Raw genomic sequence first — 26,822 nt, forward strand, 5'->3', positions numbered from 1 at the left:
TAGCTCAAGATGTGTTCCTCTGTTCCACCTGTGAGGGCCTTCGTCCATATAGGTTACGTGGGGAACTAAGGGGAAAACATATTCACAGGCACCTACGTTGTAAGGAAAAGTCAGAAAAGTCTAGAACATGTTGACACAGCCTGGAAGGATTAACCAGCATGGCGGTTCCCTGAGTGTGCCCCAGAACCACCCAGACCCAGACGGCTGAACCTCCATTTATACAACCAGAGCATCCCTATCTGGAAACCTCTTTTACACATGCCCTGCTGGGAAGAAACTTTCCTTGCAGTGTTCTCGCCCTGAAAGGCAAGTTCAGGGCCAGCCAGATGGCTCAGTGGGCAGACACTGCTGCACTGGACATCCTGAATTTCAATCCAGGATGGCAAAAGTGGAAGGTGAGGCAACTGTGAAAGCTGCCCTCTGATCTCTATGCGCCACACACGCACACACACACACACACACACACACACACACACACACACACACACACACACACACAGACAAGTAAATTGATTTTTAAAATCTGGATTAAAGGCTGAAGAGATATGTCTCAGCAGTCAAGAGCTCTTCAAGAGGACCTGAGTTCAACTCTCACGGGGCAGCCATACACCATCAGAAACTCCAATCCCAGGGGATCGGATGCCCTCTTCTGGCCTCGACAGGCATTGCATGTACATCGTAAAGAGACATGTATAGGCAAAACTCACACTTGAAATAAAATAGAGAAAATTATAAATGACAATGACTAATGAAGTCTACAATTCCCCTGGTGATATCTGCATTTTGTTAAAAAAAATTTAATATGAATGTGTTTAAATAAAACTAATTTCTTTTTAAAAGGTAGCGTTCATAAAAAACATTAAGATGTCTTTAATCAACAAAAAAACACAAAAACGGGGTTGGGGATTTAGCTCAGTGGTAGAGCGCTTGCCTAGGAAGCGCAAGGCCCTGGGTTCGGTCCCCAGCTCCGAAAAAAAGAACCAAAAAAAACAAAAAACAAAAAACAAAACACAAAAACCATGAATTGAGGCGGTGTTGAAATTAAGACAGAACAGTTTTTTCATAGTACATATATAATTCACTTTAGCAGTTTACTTTCGAGCTGCGGTTCCCAGCTGATAAGGACTCTTGCCATCCACCTGATTTTAACAAGAATGGTAAAAAGTATCTGCTTTAGTTGGAGGTGTGAGCACACACTTACTACTATTCTAAATAGCAACTCTTAATTTCTACACTGTTATTTTGAGACACACGAAAGGTGGGGTTTTGGTAGTCTTTTGGGTTTTGTTTTTTTTTTTCTTTTTGAGAGAAGTTCTTCCGATGTAGTCCAGGCCGGCCTGACTCACGCCGGATGCTGGAGTTACAGGTATGTGCAACAGCAAAGTAAAAATGCTTTAATTGCATCACCCGAAAGACAAATGTGAAACTTTTAAAAGAAAGACATTGTACAAAGATGCAGACACACCTCAGCCTCAACCCTTAGCCCCCATCTTCACTCTTCCAATCCAGGGTACGCTGGATCGCAGCTAACGTTTAAGGGATAAAGTGTAAGCCACCGTCTGTTGGAAGGAGTGACTAGACTGAGGTGAACCTGGTACAGAAGCTACCTGTCGAGCATGCAATTCTAGACGTCTTTAAAGTCTAGACTGTTTATTCGTGGAGCAAGTCCCTTTTGAAGAGAAAAGAGTAACCATGTGTTATAACTACGCAAAATCAGTCCCTAAGAAGAGAACTTTACCCAATTTTTATCGTTGCTTATCAGCACTAAATGCAGAGAAATCCACTGGAAGCTCCGAGTATCCCGTCCTCACACTATCCAAACCACCTTCAGACAGAAGTAGCTTCCTAATAACTACTTTACAGATGACGGCACGTAAGCACAAAGTGAGTAATTTACCCCAAATCGCACGACTAAGAGGGTCCAGGATATGAAGCAAACTATCATACAAAGTTAAATCGTTGACATTTGGCTCAGTCACGTTTTTTTGCCACGTTTGAATTACAGACTTTTTTTCCCCAGAAATATCTGAACTAGCATCAATCAGATGAAAAATAGTTTTAAAAAGGACATTTTGTGTAAGCGTCTAAAATCACTTTTAGCGGAAGGCCATGACCACTCTTCCACCAGCGCAGTCAACTTTGGGAATGGCTACGTGAATCCGGCTGTAAATGGCACAAATACTCCCTCAGGTTTTTCGCAGGGGTTTGTTTTCTGCGACCACAGAGCTTAAGGTGGAAAGATCTAATGAATCCTTCCTTGCTTCCGCTTAAAGGGAAAAACTGCAAAGACAGTACGGCAGGGCTGTCCCGGGGTTCTGCCTCAGTTCACGTCTCCGCCCTCCGGGGACCGCCCTGGGCACCCAAACCCCCAACCTGGCGAAGAGGAGCGCAACCCGCCGGCCCTTACCGAGCTCTGTGCCCCGGCAGTGAGCAGCCATTGCGGCCACAGCTGAAAGGCAACTCTTGCACCAGGGTAGGGCGCCACAAAGGCCTGGTCTTCCTCCTTCCTGCCAAATGCCCGCCCTGAGCCACGCCCCTTCTGCCTCATAAGCCACGCCCTCTAAAACCACGCCCCTTTAGTCCTGTCTCTGAGCTAGCTCTGGGCCTTGGCTCCCAACCAGGACCTTACACTACCTGTTCCCTGTCCTTCCGGATCAGGCACATGACTTGAGCACGCCCCAGCTCCATTATGCTTACATTGCCAATTGAGCTAGACTGAGTGAGTCTTAGGAACTTTAGCTGTAGGATCATGTGAGTGGCAGGACTCGATTCCTTCTTGCATGGGCAGAGCACTGCAGCCTTGGACCCGAATGGTGCGCAGTGTTCCGGAGCCCTCAGGTGACAGCCAAGGTACTCTAGGACCTAGAACACGCTGTGATTTCTAGTCTGGGCTCGATTAAAGAGCAGCTAGAACATAAGCTTGGAAGACCTGGTTTCTCGTTTTTTTGGTTTGTTTAAGATTTAATTTATGCATGTGAATACACTGTTGCTGTCCTTAGACAAACCAGAAGGCGGCATCGGATTCCATTACAGATGGTTGTTGAGCCACCATGTGTTTGCTGGGAGTTGAACTCAGGATCTCTGGAAGAGCAATCAGTGCTCTCATCAGCTGAGCCATCTCTCCAGCCCTTTCGTTTGGTTTTTAGACAGAAATTTCGCTCTGTAAATACAGCTGGCCCAGAGACTGCTTTGTTAAATCTCCTGCCCAGATTCCCCACTGCTGGGATTACAGGCGGATGCCACATTCAATAGAAGGCTTGGTTTCTTTCATTTAAAAAACATGGTATTTTCATCTTTGTGTATACACACGTATGTATGTACAGACAGCACATGTGTACAGGTACCTGCAGAGGCCAGAACAGGACCCTCTGGACCACAAGTTAGTCATAAACTGGGAACCATACTGAAGTCTTAAGGAGCACAAGCACTCTCAACTTCTGAAAAGATGTTTTTAACTTAGTTCTGTGAATAATAATTGAATATGTAACCTAGGACACATCACTGGCCTTTGTGAACTTCATTTTCCTTATCTGAAGAGAGGATCCAGCCAATTTCTTGGCTTTCTAAAGTTGAGATTCTGTGATTCTGATTTTTTTTTTCAGCCTGGTTTCTCTGAATTACTCTAGGTTCACAGCACAGGGCATTAGCCATTGAATCTATATGCACATGGAACTTTCTCTGCTGAGCTCAAAGTCTGAGCTACCAGCTTGTCTAATGAATCAATTGCTCTAGTGTTTTCAGATGTATGAAAGCATTTTCATCCCAGGAAAGTCCTGCCAGAGATGTACATATACCCAGAGACCCAAACTTTGAGAATTGAGCAGCAATCTGGTAGAGAGGGCTCTAATGAACTTGAACCATTCATATTTCAATTCTACACAATGACTAGAAGGTTCTAGGACACTATAGTCTACTTACTGCAAAACTAGGTGATCAAAATAGGTTTGCATGCAAAGTTGCATGGTTCATAAATATGTGAGGACATGATAAATGGAAGCTATTAAAGGTAGTGTCAGATACACAATTACTTATCTAGATAGAAGCCGGTTTATTTCCCCCACAGAGCTACCATGTAGTCTAGCCCATACGCAACTACTTCTAAGTATTCTGGATGTGTCTAGATCATTTTCACAATACCATTGTTATTTTCACTTACCCTGCAAAACTTAAGAGCAGGCACTACAAGCCTGGAGTTTATCTGAAACCCTCTAGACCACCAAGAACACCAACATCATGCATAGCCAAAATATTCACATCTCAACACAAAAACCTACAGATTTGCCCTGGCCACGATGACCAAGCACTCTTGTAATATGTAGCTATCACCTATGGCCCGGGCATTTCAGAAGTGCACATGTATGTAGTAGCATGTCCAACTTTGTATGTGGCTGCTGGGGAAGCAAACTCAGATGTTCATACCCGCACAGCACACCCTTTACTGACCAGGCGGAGTCTCCAGTCCCCGCTTTTTTACTTGGAAGCTTCAGCCCCAATCAAAGTTTCAACAGGCTATGAGAAAACTGGCACACCATCAAGGAATTAAATACCAGCACCCAAACCAAGTGACCCAACCTCCTTAAGATTCAAATTCTAAAGCCTTTCCTACAATGCAGACTGCAAGGCTGAGAACCAGGCAAAGGCAGGGTGTAGTAGACTGCAACATCCAAGAACCATGGGCAGCCTGAGGAGGGAGTAACAGAAGAGAAGCCCTGAACAGATCTAGGAGAGCTCCCAGGATAAGCACAGCCAGATGTAGGACTCACACGGAAGGTCATCCAGGCCTTTTCATGTGAGCACCTGAATTTAAGGTAGCGACAGTCACTAAAGAAGCTTGAGAAGCAGGTTTAGCTGAGGGAAGGCGAGTGCCACGATGACTTCTAGCAGCTGAGGGCAAAGCTTCTCCTGGTGACTCCAGACAGAATGCAGCTTTGCCAGCACCTGGACCTTATTCAAGTGAGACTTGTTTCAGCCTCGCGACATTGCAGTCCCTTAGTAAGCATGCTGGCTCAGGCTACGAACTTGCTGCAGCAACAGGAAACCAATGGCACAAAATAAGAAATGCCCTTATTTTATTATTTTCATGAACTCAAGCAACTTCCATTATAAAAGATGCATTCAACTTTATTTAGGGTCAGACTCTCAGTCTAATCTTGATACATTAACAGTACTGCTACAGAGCAGAGAACCAAGCATGTTAAACATGGACACAGGAACACCACTGCCTGAGGCTCATCAGCGGCTGTGACAGGCGTCCCCCTGGCTCCCCAGCCGCTGCTTGTAGTGCCGCCTTCTGGTTGTCACAAACCAGTCAAAGCTTTTTTCTAATCAAAGTATTAAAGGTCACTCAAAAGACAAATTAGAAGAAAGCAAATTAATGCAAGCTGTTCATCTTTATTTCCAAATTACTAATTTAATCTCTTCATATTATAAAATAATAGACTACAAATTTATTCAACTAATCCAATGTATTAAAGGTCGACTTTTTGAATGACCCAAATTTCAATGTGATAAAGTCTGATACATCATAAACTACTTCAAATTAATGATTAACCCAGTTTCACAGTCATGTGGGTATTTGTACAACCAAGCAGATGTCTGACTGCGGACAGCGGTTTTCAGAACAACTGGGACTTCTGCTTATTTACCTGTCTTCCTAATTGCTTTTCTTTTTAGTAACTAACATGCATGTTTAAACAAGAAAAGCAATTCTACCCTTCCGGAAGATAAATGAACACCTAGCAAAAGATAGGAAAGTTTCAAGTTTAAATAATTGAATTTCAAAATTAGGAAATGTTTAGTTCAGGCTCTAACTAAACTGTCTTTTGCCACTGCTGGCTGTGGATGATACAGAAAACTTTGAATATTTAGTTTTAATATTCAAGCATGTCAGAATTTCCCAAAGAAACAGAAAATTATTGTTTTAGAGGCATTTTATTTAGATAACTAAAAAATTAGATGTCCAGAAGCCGTCAGTGTACAATGAAAGAGATCAAACCAGTTACTTTATCATGTATTTCCTCTTCTTCACAACTAAGCAGAGAAAAAAAGGCATTCTTCAAGGGAAATGTCAGAAAAATAGGCCAATATATTTTTCTTCTCCATAACAGAAACAGCTACAGGAGATCTGGGGTAAAGTGGACACTAAGTTGGCTTTTCATCGCGGCAGCAGGCTTTGGCAGGCACTAGGTGAACAGAATCCTCCTGCCTGCACCGCACGCTCAGCCAGTTCACTCACAGGCAACACTGTAGTTGTTCGTGCACTGGAGCAATCCATGCCCCAACAGTCTGTCCCCTTTGGCACAGGCAGAGTAACTGAAGGCCGATGCCGGTCTCTGCTTGTTCAGTCCATCAACTGCATGGCATCTGCGGCACACGTCTGAGCTGCTCAGGCCTTCACCTCAGGAGTTGACGAATAGATGGAATCTGAGTTCTCTGAAGCAATCTCTTCTGCATTTAAAAGACAAAGGCCATAGCGGACTTAATAAAGGAAGAAGGAAATCTACACTTCTGTACAAGGAGGGATGAATAGAGGGTCTTTTCATGCTGTGGCGAGAATGAGAAAATAGACAGAAATGCTACTGAACATCACACTACCCCAGGACTCCGGCCACCAAACCCCTGGGCAGAGCTTAGACACAGTCACCCGTTCTTGGTCTTCACATCCTTGTCCAACCCCAATCCCTCTCCTTTCGGGATAAACTTCGGCTGACTCCAACTATCCAGTCAGCATCTAATTAAAAGCATGCCTTTGCGGGTCCTGTCCTTTCCTTTAGTAATCAATTCCTAGTATCAAGGGCATGTAATTAAAACATAACCATTAAGCACTGCTTCTTGGGGGCAGGCTCTAATAGCATCCAAAGCGGGGGTTGGCCTCAGAATCTGCGGTCAACTCCTCTTACCGCCCCACGTTACAAGACAAGTAATGAGCAATCTTCCAATCTAGCCATTATGCATCTAAGACAAGCCGCCTTCCTTCTGTTCTTGGTGTCTGTCCTGTGGCTACTAACCCTGAATCTACGGTCTCTAGTCTAACTCTTTCTCCACACTATACATCCAGACAATTTCCTAATTTTACATCTAGACCTTCACTTAGATCAAAGGTTTTTCACTCTCCTAGTTTATAAAACTATCAAGGTTGTAGCAGAGCAAACCAGGAGCCGGCTGGCCTAGCCTCTCATCTCATGTTACCCTGACTCTTCAGACTGGACAGCGACATCCTTCACGCTGGTTCCCTTGCCTTTCTTCTGTTTTCTGCTGAGCCCTCCTGTCCATCCTCACCAGCCACCTTGTCCGTCCTGCGGTCTCCTCGCATGTAAGTGTCCCTTATGCAGGAAGCCCTCTCTGCCTCCCTTCATGGCTATAAACTGTCTCGGGAACCTTTAAGTACCTGTTCTGAAAGCATGAGGGAGCCCATCAGTCCTGTCCACGTGCACGAGCCTGAACTCGGGAGCGAATGCTTACACACTCACACTTAAGCTTCCTATAATGTATTTCAAATGTGTTCACTTATTAAGTCTCTTTTGCCATGGACCAAAAATGCTCATACACTGAATTTTTACATACCCAGGACCCTTAGAAAAGTTCATTAATTTGTATTTACCCAGCTCTTCTTCTGCTGTTTCTGGAAATCCGATCTTTGGCTTTGCCAGTTCCCCGCTATCTTCCTCTGTGAAGAGAAAAGCAGGGTGACTGACTAGGGAGCAGGGCAGGTGTCCACCAACTCACACAGCACACTTCCTCCTAACAGTCACTGAGTCTAAAAGAGACATCTAAAGCCACCTTTAGTACAACAGTCACTCTGGGATTAGTAATACGTATTTGGAGTTTTTGTTTGTTTGTTTGTTTGTTTGTTATTTAAACTTAAAAACATGTTTTCAGTGGTAAGGATCAAGTAATACTATAAACAATTGAATAGATACTTGCAAATTCTTCATACTGCCTTCTAACAAGCTTTATTTTTATTTTATTTTATTTTTTTATGTATGCTTTTGAACCCCTGGGCCAACTCCCGAGCTCCTTTGTAATAAATTTTGAAATCAGTTCATTCAATTCATCACATAAAGGCCATTGCTCAGTTAGCAGCATGACGTCACTTGCTTATGCCATATGTAGAACTCAAAGTCTAAAGGCAACTGACATAGTGCAACAGAACTAGTGAAGGACACACAGTCTCCGCAGCATAATTTGGTAACGTTGAAGAGACGTCCTCACCAGGAAGCACGCATTTCCACAGGCCGTAGGTCTTTCCAACCACAGTTTGCCACAATCTCAGTGTCCCATCTTCAGAACCACTGGCATAGAGTTCACCATCGGGACTGAATCTCACACAGTGAATGGGGCCAAAGTGACCTTTGTAGGATTCTGAAAACAGCGAAGAGCGGGGTTATCAGATTTAAATAAATGCAAAGCTAATTATTAGGGTAAATAGCGCTGTACTAGAAGAGATACTGTCCGTCTGTACTGCTGGGGATCACCTCTACCATTTCCCTAGAATTAGCCCTTTCCTGTCCAATGTCAGAGGCAGCCCTGTCAACTTTCACTGATCCACACAGCTCTTGTCTGGGAGCCATGGGATCTGATGGCTGAAAGACAGGGTGGACCAGTCTGATGCTGCGGACAATGCTATCGCGGTTCCGGTGTACAAAATGCAGCTGAGGGGAAAGAAAGGCCTCTGACTTTTTCCTGCAGACTCTCTCAGGGTCCCCTGAGAGACCCTTAGTATCATTCACTATGAGTCACTCTTTTGACCGTGTCCCAACACAGACTGTCTTTCAAAAGCGGAAAATGAAGTTTCATGTCCCACTGAGAACTGAGAAGCTGTCAATAAAGACTAAATTCTAGACTGGAGCTCAAGTCTCAACCTTACCCCAGTGTCCAGGTCCTGAACTCACCCTGCTTTAGAGCCGATCCATCCATGCCTGCAGAGGGCCAGCAGATGGAGCTCTTTACAGACGCCAGCTCCTGACTCCCTAACCAGGCCATCTATCGGGCTTCCTAATTCCACCACAGTGCTGACACAGGCTCAATCCTGACCCCACATTTTAATACCGGGAATGTAGAGATCGGGAAGGTTTTTCTACTGCAGGAAAACTTACGAATCTCTCATATATAATCTTATGCCTCTCCATCTTATTCTGGAGTTTCCTCCATCTCTGACTAGCCAGGGAATAGCAGCATCTAAGAGTAGAGGGACCAGGATGGAATATTTCTAAGAGTAGAGGGACCAGGGTGGAATATTTGTCTATCATATACAAACCTCCTGGATTCAACCCTCAGACACAACCCCAAAGTTCCATGAACAGACACTGGATGAGAACAACTGTATCCAAAACTCACACCCATCTATCTCTCCTCTGAACACAGCCTGGATCATGAACGCTGAGCACCTCCTCCGCCCCAGCCCAGCCACAGTTCTCTCAAGCTGAAAAAAACGGACATGTGACTGAACATTCTAGAACTGACTTAAGCAACCCCGGTCCACCAGTTTCTCCCAAGAAACAAAATAAAGCCGTTTCTTGCTCTTTGTGTATAAATCCAGTGAGTTAGCTCTGTGGGTGGAAAACCAGAATACTTAGATACAGGTAAGAAGAGACGCCAGTTTACAAACAGAAAGAGAGATTTTTAAACTAAAAGCAAAACAGTTGGACTTGGTTAGGTACTAAAGATCGTGCTCTCTGACCTATCTAGCATACTTACTATTCTACACATGATAAAGTTAGGATGTTTCTGCTTCAAATTAATCATACATCAGCCATTCTACTTCTTAAGAACTATTAAACTAATAATAATATATTTATATATATAAAATAATATATATTACATGTCAATATATAACTCATCTTAATATTTTATATATTACTATATTAAGTTATACTTTAGTTTCGATTTAAATTATATTAATTACTTTATGTTAAAATAAATTATATATAGTAAATATTATATGTTATAATCCTATATATATTACTCTTTGTAAAGGGTCCTTGTTAAACCAATGATTCCCCCACCATTCTCTAGAGACTTGGGTTGAAGAAGGGAGGCTGGGTAAACAGGATTTTATACCTGTTCTCTCCTTAGAAAGAACAAAATACCCTTGCATATGTTTCATATTTGACTTGAAATACAAATATTCCATCCCAATAAAAGAATCAAAAATCAGTGAACTACAGAACATCAGTGTAAAGATAAGACTCAGATAAGAGGAAATGAGTTCAGTCTATTTTGTCAGAGGGTCTGTATTTCTATCAAAAATGGATAACACCTTTGTTTTTGAAGGTATGAGTTTCCAGTTTTAGTTAGCTGGAAAACTTACTTTCAACAAACCATACGTAAATACCTAAGGCATTCATAATATTTTGATAGTAAATTATTTAAGGCAGTGGCTCTCAACCTGCCTAATGCTGCAACCCTTTAACACAGTTGTGGTGGTGTAGTGACCTCCATCAACCATAAAATTATTTTTGTTACTACGTCGAACTATAACTTTGCTACCTGTTATGAATCATAATACCTGTGTTTTCCAATGGTCTTCAGCAATCCCTGTGAAAGGGTCATTTGAGACACACACACCCCTAGAAGGGGTCAGGACCCACAGGTGGAGGGAGATACTTGATGAAGGGGAGAGAATGAGACTCACCTAATTCCTCTCCACTATTATAATCATACTTATACAGTTTAAAGTCTTCTCCACCAGCAACAAGAAATTCCTTCTCAGGATGAAGAGATGCAGAATTGATGGTCGCAGGAGCTTCAAAGGATTTAATTGGCTCCAGACTGTGAAGGAAAGAACACAAAAACATAAATGTCTACAAAAATTTTAACACTGCATAAATAACTATCTAGCCATATTAAAATTAATCCTAAAAAATTATTCCTGAATTCTGAAACCCAATACACAGTAAATAGAGATTCAGTTAGGTGTATATGACTTAAGATTGTTATACTGTTATACCCTAATGGACCTCATCTCAGGAAGACATTTAGTAGTGGGAACTCCGTATTCTGAGCAGGAGCCACTTTTCTGATCAATGTCTTGGCTGATAAACCGTATTTGGGACCTTGTATTGTTTTTGAGACAGAATCAGTACAGAGTCCAGAAAGGCCTTCAACTTGAGCTCCTCCTCGCCTTAACTGTTACTGGGCTCAGGTTTAGAGATGAACATCATGCCATGCTGGAACTCAGTCCAGGAATGGAGTTCTGTGAGAATTCTGCATGCGTGTGAGAACTCTTCAAGAAAACTGGAGTCCCCTGACCTCAGTTTCTTTAAAGCATGGAGTAGCTATTGGAATGATTTATGCTCCTCCTGTGCAGGGGGTAGGAAAGTCCTCACTTCAGATTACTTACTAGTACTTGCTGTTGTTACTCAATTACATGTAACTAGCCTTGTGACTGTACAGGTTAAGCTCGTAAGACGCCTCTCTTTACCCTCGGTGGATATAAACTGTCTGATGCTCTGAATAAAGTTGGCTACTGCACAAGACTTTAGCCCACCTCCTTTGTCACCTCCGTTCTCCCAAGCTCCACCACTTAGAGCAGTGACAATGCCCGATTAGTTCATTTTCTTCTGAAAAATTTCATTCTATTTTTCTCTATAAACATGCATTATTTTAGTAAATACAAAAAGGTCATACGGGCTGAGCAGTGGCACGCATCTGCATACCAGCACTCAAGAGGCTAAAGAAAAAAGAACCCAGCCAGAGATACATGATGAAGAGCACCCTTAAAACCCTGCTTTAAAAAAAAAGAAAAAAAAAAAGAGAGGTTGGGGATTTAGCGAGTGGTAGAGCGCTTGCCTAGCAAGCACAAAGCCCTGAGTTCAGTCCCCACCTCCGAAAAAAAGAAAAATCAAAAGTCAGGGACAAGGCATTTGTTTAGCTCGACACTGACAAAGGTAAACAAGAGCAATAGTTTACAGTAGGAATCACTACAGTACAAAGGGATGTTAAATGTCTTCTCAATTGTGCAGGGTGCGGGGTGCAGGCTTCAGGCTTCTCCTGCAACACCTGCCACTGCTCTCGGCAGCTGTTTCTAACCAGGGAGGGAAGGCCCTGTGCTGGTCTGAGGGAGAATGAAGCCTGGAGTCTTCTCCTGGTTCCCAGTTAGACCAGTTTGAGAAGGATCAGGATGGTTCAGGGTGTGTCACCGGGGAGTGAGCGGAGTTCACCAGCCCCTGGCAGATCCAGTCTGGTTAGCTGTGTCAGCTCCAGCTTGTGGGTCAGATACAGGCTCTCATCCATTGCTCCGATGCCATGCCAGCTGCCTCCTGCTATGATGGCCACAGACTTATGCACTGGAAATGTAAGTCTCCAAAAGCTCCCAATTAAATGCTTCCTTTTGTAAGTGCCTTGGCCATGGTGTCTCTTCCCAGCAATAACTAAGATTAATTAGTTGCATTATAATGAAACTGTATTTATCAATGCACAACTACTTCCCCTAAAAAAAAATCCTATCTATTCTTTACAGTCCTTTTCAGTTCAATCCTGAAAATTATTTCAACATAGATCATCAATCAACACACACCACATATAAATAGCCAGGCATGGTGGCGTCTAACTTTAATCCCACCCAGCACTCAAGAGGCAGAAACAGGTAAAACTGAGTTCAAGGCCAGCCTGGTCTATACAGAGTTCCACAACAGCCAAGGATATGCAGAGAAATCCTGTCTTGGAAAAAAACAAACACACAAACCCTAAAGTTGGCTGTGCTGTATCTAGCATTACAGACCAGCCCTCGGTATTTCAAATATTCAACGGGTCAGTGACTACCAAATGAGATCTGAGGCAACAGTCTAGAGCAGGAACGCACGGTCCAGAGATGAACAGTTACAGTTGCACAATCTCACGGTCTGTGTAAAAGTATTCCACTAATAGCCTTCTTGTTTATAGGAGCTCTCTTACATGTTTTAGAGCTTCCGTGTCATTTTTTGTCCCCTATTCAATGAAGCTAAACACTGTGGTATTCTTCAAGACCATATCATAAGACTACTGTCAGAGGGGAATGTGGTCTAATCTTTACAGAAACCCTTTAAATACCAAGGCTAAGAAGTGCACAGTCAGTTCTACAGCTGAACTCAACATTGTACTTACAGGATTCCAGTACTGAGAACAAAGATATAGCAGCACAATACCAGCTACACTGCTCAGGGCACTGAAACATAAGCTCTTACAATTTAATGCACTACAACCAATAAAAATGTTTTAAAGGTGTTTTAATGGATGAAAACACTTTTAATTAAAAACAAGATTATATGCATCATAGTCCTAATAATTAAAAGAAAAAAAAAAAAAAAAACCAAAGCATGCACATACATGCACACACAATGAATGGGTTTGCATTACTTCCCTCCCTGCTTTTAGATTCTAGGGATTCAAACCCAGGTTCCTAATCCATGCTAGACAAGCACTCTCACTGAGCTGTATCCCTAGGCCTTGTCTCTTTAAAATTTTAATTAGAAAAAAGAAAACAGTATCAGTGATTTCTACATAGTAAGGAATATACAACACCTTGCCAATGGCTCCTTTGATAAAAAACAATATAAAATATGCCAATAAATATCCTAGGTAGCTAAAATTTGCTAATTCCTGATTACAGTATGCTCAACCTAAGAGACAGGTGCTAAGAGGAGTGGGAACACTTCCCTCTGACTGAGTTACACAGCACAGGTATTAATCTGCCTTTAAAAGAATCATGCAACTTTCTGGTATAAACCTTCCAAGTTTTTAAAGATCATTTTATCTGTATGAATGTGTGCCTGTGCATGTACACGTGGATTCCTGTGGAGGCCACGGATACCAAGGCTGCAGTCACAGGTGAGTACAAGCCACCTGACGGTGGTGAGAACTGACTTCTCCACAAGACACACAGTCACTGTTAACCAACAGCTGAGCCAGCTCTCCAGCCCTTTATTTTTAAAGTTAATTCCCCCTCTTTCCCACTGAAGGAAATGAAGAAATGTCTTGGATGGACATACCTTACTGCACTATGAAAAGCAATGGATCGTCCATAAGTAATAACCAAGATCTCTCCCTCAGGAATATATTCCATGCTGCTAACAGACATATTAAAATTTAGAGATTTTACTTCTGTCATTGTGGCATGATCCCAGAGCCTGCAAATAAATAAACGAATGAATGAGTACATAAGTATATTTATTCAATAGCCAGAAAAAAAGCTTTTTTTAATCTATGCATAAATCCATGAGAAAATGGTCACAATTGTAATAAAGTAATTTTCATTACAAATTAGTAGGAATTGTGAGTTCCTATGAAATATAAAAGCCTGCGTTAGGTATGGGTGAAATCAACTTTCTACTTTCCTAACGTCCTAATAAAACTGTCATAAAGCACCTAGTTCTGGCTACCTAATCTAACTGTTGGTTTGGTCTCTCTCACAGCTGTGCATCTTTACACAAAATATAGCAGGTCTCAACACACAAAAGTTAAAGGGCATCATGAACTCCCTCAGCCAACCTGTCCATAACAAAACTAGGAACAACCGCAAGGCCGCACGCAACTCAATGACTTTCTGAATTCTACTCCATGTGACAATGATAGTAACTCCACGTCACTCTGACTTACACTGACTTAAGCTACACACATGTTCCTACATGATTAGTAAAGTATTTATAAACCACAAGGTAAAATACCTTTCAACCTTTAAGCTAATGAAGAAAAATTAACTTACCGAACAGTCTTATCATCAGCTGAAAGGATCTGTTTATCCTCACTGCACCACAGAGCCTTTTTAATACCGGACGTGTGACCACTAATTTCCTTGGGTTCTTTAGAAGAAACAATTTAAAATGAATAATAAATATTTGGCTTTCCAAACTGAGCAATATGAAAACAACTGAAAGTTACAACATTGAGACAGTTTGTTTATGCTCAGCCCAGGGAGTGGTACTACTAAAAGGTGTGGTCCCATTGGAGTAGGTGTGACCCTGTGGGCTTTCAGACCCTCATCCTAGCTGCCTGGAAGTCAGTCTTCCACTAGCCACCTTCAGATGAAGATGTAGAACTCTCAGCTCCTCCTGCACCATGCCTGCCTGGAGGCTGCCATGCTCCCGCCTTGATGATAATGGACTGAACCTCTGGACCTGTAAGCCAGCCCCAGTTAAATGTTGTCCTTATAAGAGTTGCCTTGGTCATGGTGTCTCTTCACAGCAGTAAAACCCTAGGATAAACATACTACTAATGGATAAAAACATGGGCCCAGGAACAAGGATGTACTAAGCTAATCCTCATAGTAAACTTAACTCTAGGGCCTTGTCTAAGTCATTGTTGGTAGTAACTACTGGGGGGAAACAAACACAAATGCACCCACACTCGCACACACGCCAACACCACACACACACACACACACACACACACACGCAACACAAGCATGCAACACGAAAGTAGAAGAAGGAGAAAGGGAAATTTTAAAAGTAGTATAAGCAATTCCCATGAAAGAAATTTCCTTTCCTCATTTTTAAAACGGGGCAATAGAAGTTGTTACATATAGTCTGTGAGGACAGCGTACACCTGAGTCACTAACAGCCTGACGAAGAGTCAGAGCCCCATGAACTGCCATCACTTCTACTGAGATCCACTGGGAAAACCACCTTCAAAGCACAGTTGTGAGAGGTGGGGATGAAAAATGTATCCCAGAGCCCTGAACTATTCCACCCGAGCCCTGAACTATCCCACCCGAGCCCTGTATGCCTTTACTGTGTCCAGCAAGTTCAACAACACTTTGCTACATTAGCATAAGTGCACCATAGACAGAGAGAAAATGCCCAGCAGACACTGCAGTCAGCAGTGACAAGCAGTCCACCACATTACAGATGCATTTCCAAACAGTACAACTCTACAGAGTAACTGCTCATCACAATCACTTCTTAAACTTTAATGTCCGTTTTGTAATTCACAAAAGCCCTGTCAGCACCTACAGAATGTTTCTTATGGACCAATACAGCTAAACAGTTGAAAGCCTAACCCTTACCATGCACACCACTGTCTCAGCATCCTCTCCTCCAGAGGGCCACACCACACATCACCTAACTCTACCAACATTGCTCTCGTACCTTCACAGACCCTAGCATCATGAAATGAAAAACCATTACCGTGGTGATGTTCTACACTGCCAGAAGGCTACGAGCTCTGCAGTAAAATAAGCCAATATTAAAATGAAATCTGCACAGAATAAGAAAAGCCTAACAGGATTTATTTTGACAAAAGATTTTAACAATGATGGATGCTTCTTTCTGCTGATTATCTTAGCTGTCACAATTCTAGAGTTCTTTAGTCCGTTACTTAAAGGAAATGTAAAACCACAGAGTGATATGTCAGCCGCACTTGCCTGCTTCAGGTTTGTTCAAGTCGTATATGCGCAGCAGTTTGTCCTGTCCTCCAGTCAACAGGTAATTGCTATCCTGAAAACAAAAAAGAAAAATGTTACACTAACCACTTTATAATTCCCAATAAAGACAGCACTGCAGCCAACTACTTCTAGGAGGGCACTGTGACCTCCTTAGAGAATTGCCAAGCTTGCTGTCCTTTTAGCTATGCCACACCACAGGAACCGCCAGAACTGCCTGCAGTTCTGCTGCTGCCCTCCTTCCCTCCCTGCATCACAGGAGTTACCCAGCAACACTTCTTTCCTCTCCAGTGGGATTCAGGGCCTGTGTGTGTGCGCTATGCAAACAGTGTGCAGGCTCAACTACATCCCTACCCCAAGCTCCACTCCCACACCTGTGTGAAATCCACGGTCTTGACGATGTGCTTGTGAGCCAGGGTCATCAGTTCATCTCCAGAGACAGCGTCCCACACTTTGCTACATGTAAACATAAACAAATAGTATGTAACATTAATACGATGTTAAATATAATGGTGATTGTGATCAATTCAACATAATTACATTATTATTGTATTATTGTATTATGCATTTCCCACAGTGCTAATTATTAGGATACTTAATTTATCAAAAGCCCTAAAAGACAATTTTCCCATAGGACTTTTTAACTCTTAATATTTTTGACAGTGAAAAAGAATAATTTATGCAAGATTCACAAATTGACCTATTCTAGTTTTTTAGCTTAGAGCTATTTTTTTTTTACCAAATCTGCAAAATATTTTAGCCAATTCAATTCACCAAGTCATCCTTTTATCTAGTCACAGACCAGAGCAAAATATAGAATTTAACAACTTGAAGTACACCAAAGGCCAGGAATGCAAAGCACTCTGAATGAACAGCATTAGTAAGATTTACAAATCTAAGAAACAGGCAGGAACTGGTGATACAACACCTAACTACATACTTGGGAGTTACATACATGGCTATAAGAGCATGCATGAGAGAAATGATGTCACCACACTTCACTTACAACTACTCCAGTCTCTTGCGCTCTAGTTTCTCTGCCCTAACCTCCTTTTATTGCTGATCCCAGCCACCCAAGATCCTAACTATGACCCATTCCTCACAGAGGCTCCCACATGATGCCCATCTGGGTCCTAATGTTCTTCGCATACTCACTTCAAATGCTAATCTCAATTTCCTTCCTTCAACAATTAATCACTTTTATTCCTGTTTTTGTTTTGTTTCGTTCCCTCTTTGGAAAGATCGCTCTGTGTAGTCCTGGCATGGAGCTGGTATGTCTAGACTAGTCTCTAACTTGAGATCCTCCTGCCTCCACACACAAATGCTGGGATTACAGAAACAGGTGCAGCACATCCAGCAACCTTGTTTATAATCTGCTTCAACCAAAGATGATGACACATTTACAACTGTTCCAAAGTGTGAAATTCTTTTAAATAAGAAATCGAGAAGGCCCTTTTCACTCTCCAGGCTCTGGACTACTATCACATACAACAGCACTTGGCACTGCCTTTGGGCCAGCAAGATGGTTTTGTAGGTACAATCCTGACAACCAGAATCACATCCCTCACCCCATACCCCCACACAAACCATGGCGTGTGCACACCCACATACACAAGAGTAAATAAAAGTTACCTTCATCAGTTTAAAGACAAAGGTGACTACAAACACAGGTAATTATATAAAAGGTGACACGTGCCTCAAAAGAGCAAAGAGAGTCATTAAGTCAGTTTGATAATATATGCAAAACCCAAAGTAAAAACAGGTAAGACAAAGTGAACCGCAATGAGGCGACTTATCCAACGCTGCAGTAGGTCTGTGTGTCTGGCCAATGTGATCCAGATCCTCCTCCTGGCTGCCTGCCACAGACAGTCTCCTGGCTGCCTTTGGATCTATCTCTATATATAACTCTTGGCTCTTCCAGCACCATGTCTGCCTGGATGCCACCATGTTTCTCATCAATGAACCTCTAAAACTCTAAGTAAGTCCCAATTAAATCTAGTTACCTTTACCTTGGTCATGTTGTCACTTCACAATAATGAAACTTAACTAAGACAGTGAGGACCTAAGGAAAATCAATGATCTTTCAGACAGCAATTTTTAAAACCACAGGAAATAAAAAGTAAGTTTGAGGCCCGGTTTTAAATGTATCTAGAGCCAGTTAATAAAACTGAGTGGAAAAAGTGTCTGGGGACATCACTATACAGCACTAAATTTACAAAAATATCTGTAAAGGACATCACCAATATCCATTCTCCAAGCTGCATAGATCACTAAGACTCCTGGTATCAAGGAGAGGGTCAATCATTTAAACATCTCAAGTCTGGGAACTTAGTGAAGACGAGGATGCTCAGAGAACCAGAACAGAATCTTGGTGAGGTCAAACACCATGTATTCTCCACGGCACCTGCAGAGTCAGAACTTTATGCCTAACTGTGAAGTTGGAGATTCTGACAACGTCACCACACCATTCAGAAAGAATGAACTTAAGCATTTTTGTCACACTTACGCTGTGAAGTCTGCAGCTGCTGTGGCAGCTTTGGTGGCGTCCTTATTCAATGTTGCACCCCAAACAGCACCTTTATGACCCAAAAATGTTCCGATCCAGTCTCCTGTATCTCCCTGGCGGAGCATAGGTTTGCCATCTAGAAAATTATTTTAAGACATAATGTGATTTAGATGCATGCAACATACTACCAAATCCTGGGCAGCAAACTGGAAAACAGTTGTTCTGACTGGTCCCACCTACTCCCTTTGAGCACTGGGGATTCCCATCCTGGTCTGTGCCACTGGTCCCAGTGACTGGACTAGGAATTTGGGTCACCCTTCCTGGGAAGCCTAAACAATTCTGGTACCGAACAAGAGGCCTCCCTCACCTTTGCAAACTCGGGTTACAAAACAACTCTAAAGAGCTGGGAAATGTTCTTCCACAGGACCTGATTCAGATCCCCAGCACCCACACGGAGGCTGTCAACCGCCTGTAACTCCAGTTCTAGACAAATCTGACGCCGCCTTGTAACCTCTTTGGGCACCCCTTCACACATGTACAAGCACGCATAGAGACACCACACGGACACACATAAATAAAACCTTTTTTAAAAAAAAACATGAGGCTGGATGACACCGACATGTGTCAAGACGATCTAGATAGCCGATTTTACTTTGGACCATGTAAACCTAACGTACATTTTCATCTGGAAAAAATGAGGCTCACACCACAAAGGCTGATACAATATGATGAGTGAGACTTAAAAGGCACTCCTGTCGGCCTGGCCTAATTTCTCCTCCCCTTAAATCCTTGAGAAATACAATGTAGCTGTGTGTGTAGAAAGGCGCAGTGCTGCGGAGCACTAAAAACGGTGGTGAGGAGGGACAAATAAAGCCTGGCCAGGGGCGAGCCTCTGTTCCAGTAGCGCAATCACTGGCAGCTATGACCCACCCACCCCTCGGCACACGGGAGCCGCGGCCGTCGCGGGGTCAGCTCACCTTTGCAAGCGCTGATCAGAAAGTAGCCGTAAGGCGTGATGCCGCTGAAGGCCAAATCCACCACGGGCCGCGTGTGGCCCGAGCAAGTGAGCGGCGTCTGCCTCATGGCCATGGCGGCGGCGAGCGCGGTGACGCGGAGCGGGGACCGAGGGTCGCGGTCGTCCTCCTTCTCTGCCGCGGCGCCTCAGGCTGCTTAAGGCCCCCGCACTCACGCCGAGGCCGGGTCGGGAATCCCCGCGACGCGCGGTCGCCAAGGGAGGGACAGGGAGGGAGGGAGAAGGGAAGGGGAGCGCCGGGAAACCGGCCCGCCGCCACTCACGGTCCACACCGGTAGCGGCAGGAAGTGATGGCGCACTGACGGGGCGCGTCAACCGGAAGTGACGGACGGCGGGAAGGCGGTAGCGCCCTGAATCGAGGCAAGAAGCAAAGTGCGCAGGCGCGAACTCAGAGCCGTTGCTGAGCGTGGTGCTGACGTAACGCGGACTGCGTCCAGTCAGTACCCAGTGTTGTGAGCCCCAAGTCCGCCCATTGTTGGTTGCTGTTGTAGAGTCGGAACTCTCTAATTGCTGTTCTCTCTGGATACTCAAAGTCCAAAAGCTCTTCCCACTCGCGTCCACGAGCATCTACAAGACCCGGAGCAACCACACGCCCTCTTGTGTGGTGGTGGAGTCAGGGCAGCGAGAGGAACCCGGAATCAAACTGTGTTGTCAGGCTTGGCGTCTAGGGCTTTACTCGCTGCGCCCTCTTGCCAGCCCACCCTTACTTCACTCTTTTCTTTATTCATGTATAACTCAGATGTGACTGTCTATGTTTTTTTCTTATTTTTTCATTAGTTTGAATAAACAACACTGGGGGTGTGTATCTTGGTTCTTACTTTTTTCAAAATAGCGAATTGAATCAGTAGAAGAGCTGAATTAGACGTTTATTTGGCAAAGTGAAGCGTACACAGCAAAGAGATTGGAGTGGGATGCCCTGAAGGAAGGTTTGGGAGTAATCCATAGAGTTCAGTGTTATGATTTTAAAGACATATTTGTGGATACTTATTTGGTGGATAACATTCTCGTGGGTAAGATGACCCCTTTCCCCTTGCAAATCATAGAGGATCAGCTCTCCCTTTTTCTGGTTAGTTTATCCCTTCCATTGATCTCTAGAAAAGGCTATAAACGGATGGAAGAACAAAACCACCATGTAAGGGTCATTTTAATGAAGAAAGGGTCTTTTGAGCATGCAGGCCTTTTGTTAGTGTGTGTGTGGTAAGTGGGTAAGTGTCCTGTGGTCTTAGGAACAAACAATCCAACTGCACAAAGGAGCACCTGACCCAATAGAGACAGTGATGTTAAGATATAGCCACACTTTTCCATAATTACCTCACATCTAACTGCCTACCCTGTAACAACCATTCTCTCCCTACAACCTATATCTCTCTCTACACACCACCACCACTACAACTCAGTAATGAGAATGGTTATGCCAACAACATTTATACCCTGGTGACAGATAAGTGGTCTGTAGTGGATGGCCAGCAAATGCTTATTTTCTAGTGGAAAAAATGTTCATTTAGTGCTCAGAGAGTATCTTATTAGTCAGAGTTCCCTATAGTCACAGAATTTATGGAATATCTATATTAAGGGATTAGAAGGATTTATAGTCTGTAGTCCAGCTACCCCAACAACGGGCAGCTGTGAATGGGAAGTCCAAGAATCTAGCAGTTGCTCCGTCCCACTAGGGAAGTCGTTTCAGCTGGTCTTCTGTAGAAGTAGATTCCAACAGATGTACTGGCGAGCAAATGCAAGCAGACAAAGAAGAGCGAATCTTCCTTCTTCCAATCCTTATGTAGGTCTCCATAAGAAAGTGTGGCCCAGGGTAAGGTGAGTACCACCATGCCTGGATCTGGGACTGGCTTTGTCTCAGGCTGACCTTGAACTCAGAGATCTCTTTGCCTTAGTCTTCTGGGATTAAAGGTGTGTACTACCTTGCCTGGGCCTAAGCTTTTCATAGCCACGATGCCTCAAGATCTCCATGCCAAGTTCCAGCCTCAAGATCTGGATCACAGGTGAGCCCTCCAATTCTAGATTGTAGTTCATTCCAGATAGTGTCAAGTTGACAGCCAGGAATAGCCATTATAATACCGATGAGAACATAACTGATAAGATGGCTCTAACAACTATTACTACAGCCAGAGAGACCCCAGTCTACTGAGCTAAAGTTCTTGCCATGCAAGCAAGAGGACCTGAGTTTGATGCCCAGTATCCACATTTTCTTAAAAAGCCATGTATAGTGTGATGAATTCTTGTAGTCCATCACTGAAAGATAACAATCCTTGGAGCTTGCTGGCCAGTCAGCATAACAGTTCCAAGTACCAGTGAGAGACTATCTACAAAACAAGGTAGGTGGTTCTGGACCAGCAAGTCATTCTTCAGTGACAGGCTCCTAAGAGGAGGGACCAGGGTATCAGAAATAAAGACAGGAAAGTTGGGGTCAGAAGGTTTTGCATAAAGCTTATTAAGAAGTACAGCGTCTTTTTTCTTTATACCGTTTGCAGGGGGAGGATATGGAACAGAGGAAGCTATCATACAGTGGGAGGAAATCAGCAGGAGGCTAATCAAGCAGTGTTGCACAAGACGAGCACAGAACACTTCACGTGCACCATAGACTGAGCTCACAGTGATACTCTGGTCCCTTCAGGAGGAAAAGTCAGGTTCTCACAAACTGAAATCCTAACTCTTTGGAGGCCCTGGTCCCAGACTGGACTTTGCTAAGTCTGCTCTGGGACAAAGACACTGAATTAGTATTCCCTTTCTCCTTTTGTGGGGCCTCTGAGAAAGCCTTGTATCAGCCTGGACCCCAACAGTGGATGGGTCCTGAGGAGCAGTACCTAAGATTGACTTCTGCATACTGCACACGCACACACGGCTTTTAAAGTGCATATCGAGCACAGGTTGGCATTGTAATAGACATTGTAGAAGTGACGTACAGAATAAATCATCTCTACATGAAGAGATTCGTTGATGACGAAGATGTTCTCCTTTGATCAATGTGGAAAGAAATTGCACAAATCGGCTGTATGAAAATAAATGAAAGTGGATGCCTATTTTGTTACTGGATGATATGGAAGTGTTCACACACCAGGGTTATTCACTGGGATTTTATTGTGATCCTTGTTAATCATACCTTTGGGATTTGGGAGTCTGAGTCTGTTAGGGCTTCTTAAAAGCCCCTATTTTGTTCTACTTTTTAATTTTTTTCTTAATATGCCATCATTGTACACAGTTATGGAATAGAGTAGTATTTTGATTGCAGATCAAAACAAGGTGATAAGCATAGCCGTTACGTCTAAGGTTGTGTCTCTAGTGTGTCCTGGGGTGGTTGTGACTGAAGGCTCTGTCTGCAGTGATAGCGTGGGGAAGTAGGAGATATGAAGAGGCCAGCCTGATAGGCCTTTGAATTAGAGCAGGGACTGTAAACACACTCTCACTCTCTCTCTCTCTCTCTCTCTCTCTCTCTCTCTCTCTCTCTCTCTCTCTCCCTCTCCCTCTCTTCCTCTCCTCCTCCCCTCTCTGATACTGCCTTATATGGCAGTATAAGCTGCTCCACACATCTTTACTGTGATGGCTAAATTAAAAAAAGAAAGAAAGAAAGAAAAAGAAAAGCCTGCTTGTGCATGCTCACAGCAAGGCAGAGTACTTCGTACTCATGTGTGGCCTGTGACACGGAGCTTATGTCAAACCACAGGAATACATTCCCCAGGACTTGGTCACATGATGCTGTCTCACCCAAATAGTGATTGTGAGGCCATAGGCATCCCAGGCCATTCACACACAAAAGGTACGGGCAGATGGTACAGCGCATCTGTGCTTGGGGCAGGACTCTTCTTCTTCTTCTTTTTTTTGGGGGGGGGGTTCTTTTTTTTTTCGGAGCTGGGGACCGAACCCAGGGCCTTGCGCTTCCTAGGCAAGCGCTCTACCACTGAGCTAAATCCCCAGTCCCAGGGCAGGACTCTTAATGGTTGTTTTAGGATTCTGCCTATAGCAACGACTGAGGATTAGGGATAGCTGAGGAAAGTCTTGGAGAGGACCAGAATTCAGTTCCCAGCACTCACACCAGGCTGCTCACAACTATCCGTAACTCCACATCCAGGGGTTCAGATATCCTCTTTGGACTCTGGGCAGCTGCATTTATGTGCACACATCCACACAGAGACACACAAGCCCATGATTAAAAACAAACCCCAGGGAGTGGTAACTCACCCCTGTCACCCCAGCACTCTGGAGGCAGAGGCAGCTGGATCTCTATATTGGAGGCCAGCCTGCTCTACCTAGTGAACTCCAGGCTGGCCAGGGACACAGAGTGAGACCCGATCAAAAAATAAAAGGTCATAAATTATTATGACATAGATTTTTACATGTACAATGCACAATTAAAATCACTGCAGTAAACACACATCCACCAAAGGCCAACTTCGGCAGGTCAGGTTCACTGAGGAGGGGTGAGTAGACAGCAGTTAATCACTCAGCAGACTTTTCTGTGAGGGATTAAAAAAATTCTCTGGGGTCAGCAAAATGTCTCTGGGGCTGGTGAAAAGGGGGAAACACACACACACACACACACACACGGGAGATGAAGCAAGGTTCCAACAAGCTCCAACAACTTTTTTTCTCATCCCACAGCCTATATATACACAAGAGAAATCTTTCAAGCAATATAAAAAATTACACTGTGATCACATTCTATTTTTCTTCGAGTGAACATTTACAATACGAATACATTAAAAAAAAAAACCAGCATGTTCCCAACAAACGCTTTACACATTATAGGTGAAAAACCAATTATTCCCAAGAACCCACATACATTCGTGTCTAAGTGGCTTGTTACAGATGAGCAAAGTGTAAGCAAGCGAGGGACTTTTCTCAACCAGTTCTCTTATGGCAGACTGCAATTAGAAGTTACAAAGGAAGGATCAATTATTATTTATCTTAAAAAGTAGTCTTATAAAAAAATCTTAAAAGAATCATATATATATATATATATGTATATATATGTATATATATGTGATTTGTGATTTGGGCTGCCAGTGTTCTTGTTCCTGACCTCAAAAATTCATCATTCAATTATCAAGAGTGCACCTTTCTCAACTTTGAATTGTTCCCCTAGATTTTCTAAGTCAAGGCCACTAGCAAAGGCATCTTAGCCGAACTCTGCTAACACTCTGTGTCTCCAAATTCTAAGGATGGTGGTTGAATCATTCATCTGCCCCTGCAGCAATGCTTGGGAAAGGTCAGTCACTGTCGTTGTCAGTGCCCATGACACTGCCCAGTGAGAAACCCCTTTAGAGTTTTTCTACAACACACAGATTCTGAGGGCTGTGATGGCTCTCCGTGAGAGCATCAGGCAGAGCCAGACTCACAACACCACGAAGTCCTCGGGAATTCTAAAGCTGTTCTGCTGGTCCTCTTGCACAGCCCCAGTACACATCCCTGATACTGCTGTGCTCTCTAGATGCTGTCTTTTATTTGCCTCAGCAGGCAATGTGGTGATCCTGTCCTCAGTAATCAGCTATTCACTAAACATTGGTTGATCTTCTGACTCCAGATCACCAAGGCAGAAATGCCACGAAAAAAGTCCCTGTGCGTGCCTCACAGGGTCTCGCTCTGGAACCTGGCCTGGCAGCTGGTTTGGAGCAACGTACTGTGTGTTTTCTTTTCTCCCCTGTCTCATTAGGCTTGTTTTAGATAGACGTTTATAGCTTTACCTGGAAAATGAATACACGTTTTATGATGGCGGGTGGGAAACGAGTTGCTTTTGTTGTGGGAAATTCCCAGTTACATGTCCAGTACAGGGAGAGACCTAATATAGACACTTTGAGTATTCTTATCTTCTGATTTAGAAATAGTTTGCGTTTATTTAGTGCGTATATGTGCGAATGCACACAAATGCGGAGGTCAGAGGACAACTTTAGGAAATCAGTTCTCTCCTTCATCCCTGCAGATATAAAAGCAAACTCAGCTCATAGATTCGGTTGCAAGTGCCCTTACCCACTGAGCCATATTGCCAGCCCTTTCTAGGTTTTTAAATTACGGGACGTGGTCTCATGTATGTGAGGATGGACTCAGAGGTGCTGTGATAAGGATGACCTTGAACTTCAGATCCTCTGCCTCTCCTTGCCAGTTGCAGGAGTCACGGGTGCCTGGAGACCGAGACCGGGCTTCACCCAGACCGAGGTACATCCTAGTTAGCCCTTTCACTTTCATTCATTTGTTTGTTTAGTTCTACTTTAGATTTTGAGTCAGAAACATGAGAGGGTCGAGTAGCTGAGACTGGCCTTAACCCCTGTAGATCCTCGCAGCTCCATCTCCAAGGTCAGGGGAGTGTTTTTGATGAGAAGATCAGCTCTCGTTTTTTGTTTGTTTGGAATGAACATAACAGAGATAGAAATAGAGACTGGGATAAAAACGAGACCCCCTTCCCACCAGCATTCCTCAAACCTTCCTGAGAGGTAATAACACATCCACACATTGTGCCTGCTTTCCCTGAACTTCCACAGGCACGATTTCTAATCATAGTGATAGTTTATGTAGAGTAAGTGTGCTCGGGACAGAGGGGAGGACCTTAGTCATGCCCTCCATGGGTAACTTCTGAGGAGTAAAGTCATTAATAGAAACATTTTGGTCCTTAGCCAAATCTGGTGGAAAACAGAAGCAGCCGTCAGTGAAGAACAGACCAGCATCCAAGCAAGTGCTCAGCGAGTGTCAAACCAGAATCAGCAGGGATCTTTGGGCAAACTCAAGAGCTTCTCTGGCTACCCAGGGGACTAAGGAGAAAGGAGAAAACCCCATCATTATCCTAGCAGGAAGCCCAGGTCATTCAGTCAGGGTGGAATGCTTTATCCTTTTCTCCATGTGAAAAGAAGTTTCCTGGAGGACTCTGGTAGGTTCCAAAGAGTCCTGGGAAGGGTGTGAGAAGAGTTTAGGAACAAGAAACAAAGGCC

General features: G+C 43.6%; 2 protein-coding genes across 2 annotated transcripts in view; both read right to left on the reverse strand.

Moving 5' to 3' along the window:
• Positions 1–2,526, reverse strand: part of Dera (deoxyribose-phosphate aldolase) — a 78,967-nt gene extending 76,441 nt beyond the window's left edge. Inside the window, exon 1 of the mRNA XM_032905507.1 lies at positions 2,408–2,526. Coding sequence (XP_032761398.1) covers positions 2,408–2,438 — 31 coding nt within the window. The 5' untranslated portion in view covers positions 2,439–2,526. The remainder of the gene's footprint in view (positions 1–2,407) is intronic.
• A 2,529-nt stretch (positions 2,527–5,055) lies between these two features.
• Positions 5,056–20,196, reverse strand: Strap (serine/threonine kinase receptor associated protein). The gene is made up of 10 exons (XM_032905508.1): positions 19,838–20,196; positions 18,861–18,996; positions 16,729–16,810; positions 16,337–16,409; positions 14,681–14,777; positions 13,968–14,105; positions 10,634–10,770; positions 8,212–8,361; positions 7,601–7,666; positions 5,056–6,447 (listed from the first exon to the last, which is right to left on the reverse strand). The coding sequence occupies exons 1-10, from the start codon at positions 19,947–19,949 to the stop codon at positions 6,386–6,388; spliced, it is 1,053 nt and encodes a 350-aa protein (XP_032761399.1). The 5' UTR covers positions 19,950–20,196; the 3' UTR covers positions 5,056–6,385.
• Positions 20,197–26,822: the final 6,626 nt, after the last annotated feature.

This window comes from Rattus rattus, chromosome 6 (genome assembly GCF_011064425.1).
Source record: "Rattus rattus isolate New Zealand chromosome 6, Rrattus_CSIRO_v1, whole genome shotgun sequence".
Lineage (NCBI taxonomy): Eukaryota > Metazoa > Chordata > Mammalia > Rodentia > Muridae > Rattus > Rattus rattus.

Excerpts from the sequence above, each read along its gene's own strand:
- Strap (XM_032905508.1), bottom strand. The coding sequence starts at position 19,949 with ATGGCCATGAGGCAGACGCCGCTCACTTGCTCGGGCCACACGCGGCCC. Across the intron at positions 16,410-16,728 it reads AGACCGTGGATTTCACACAG|GATAGCAATTACCTGTTGAC; the intron begins GTGTGGGAGTGG and ends TTTTGTTTTCAG. Across the intron at positions 14,106-14,680 it reads GCTGATGATAAGACTGTTCG|GCTCTGGGATCATGCCACAA; the intron begins GTAAGTTAATTT and ends ATTTATTTGCAG.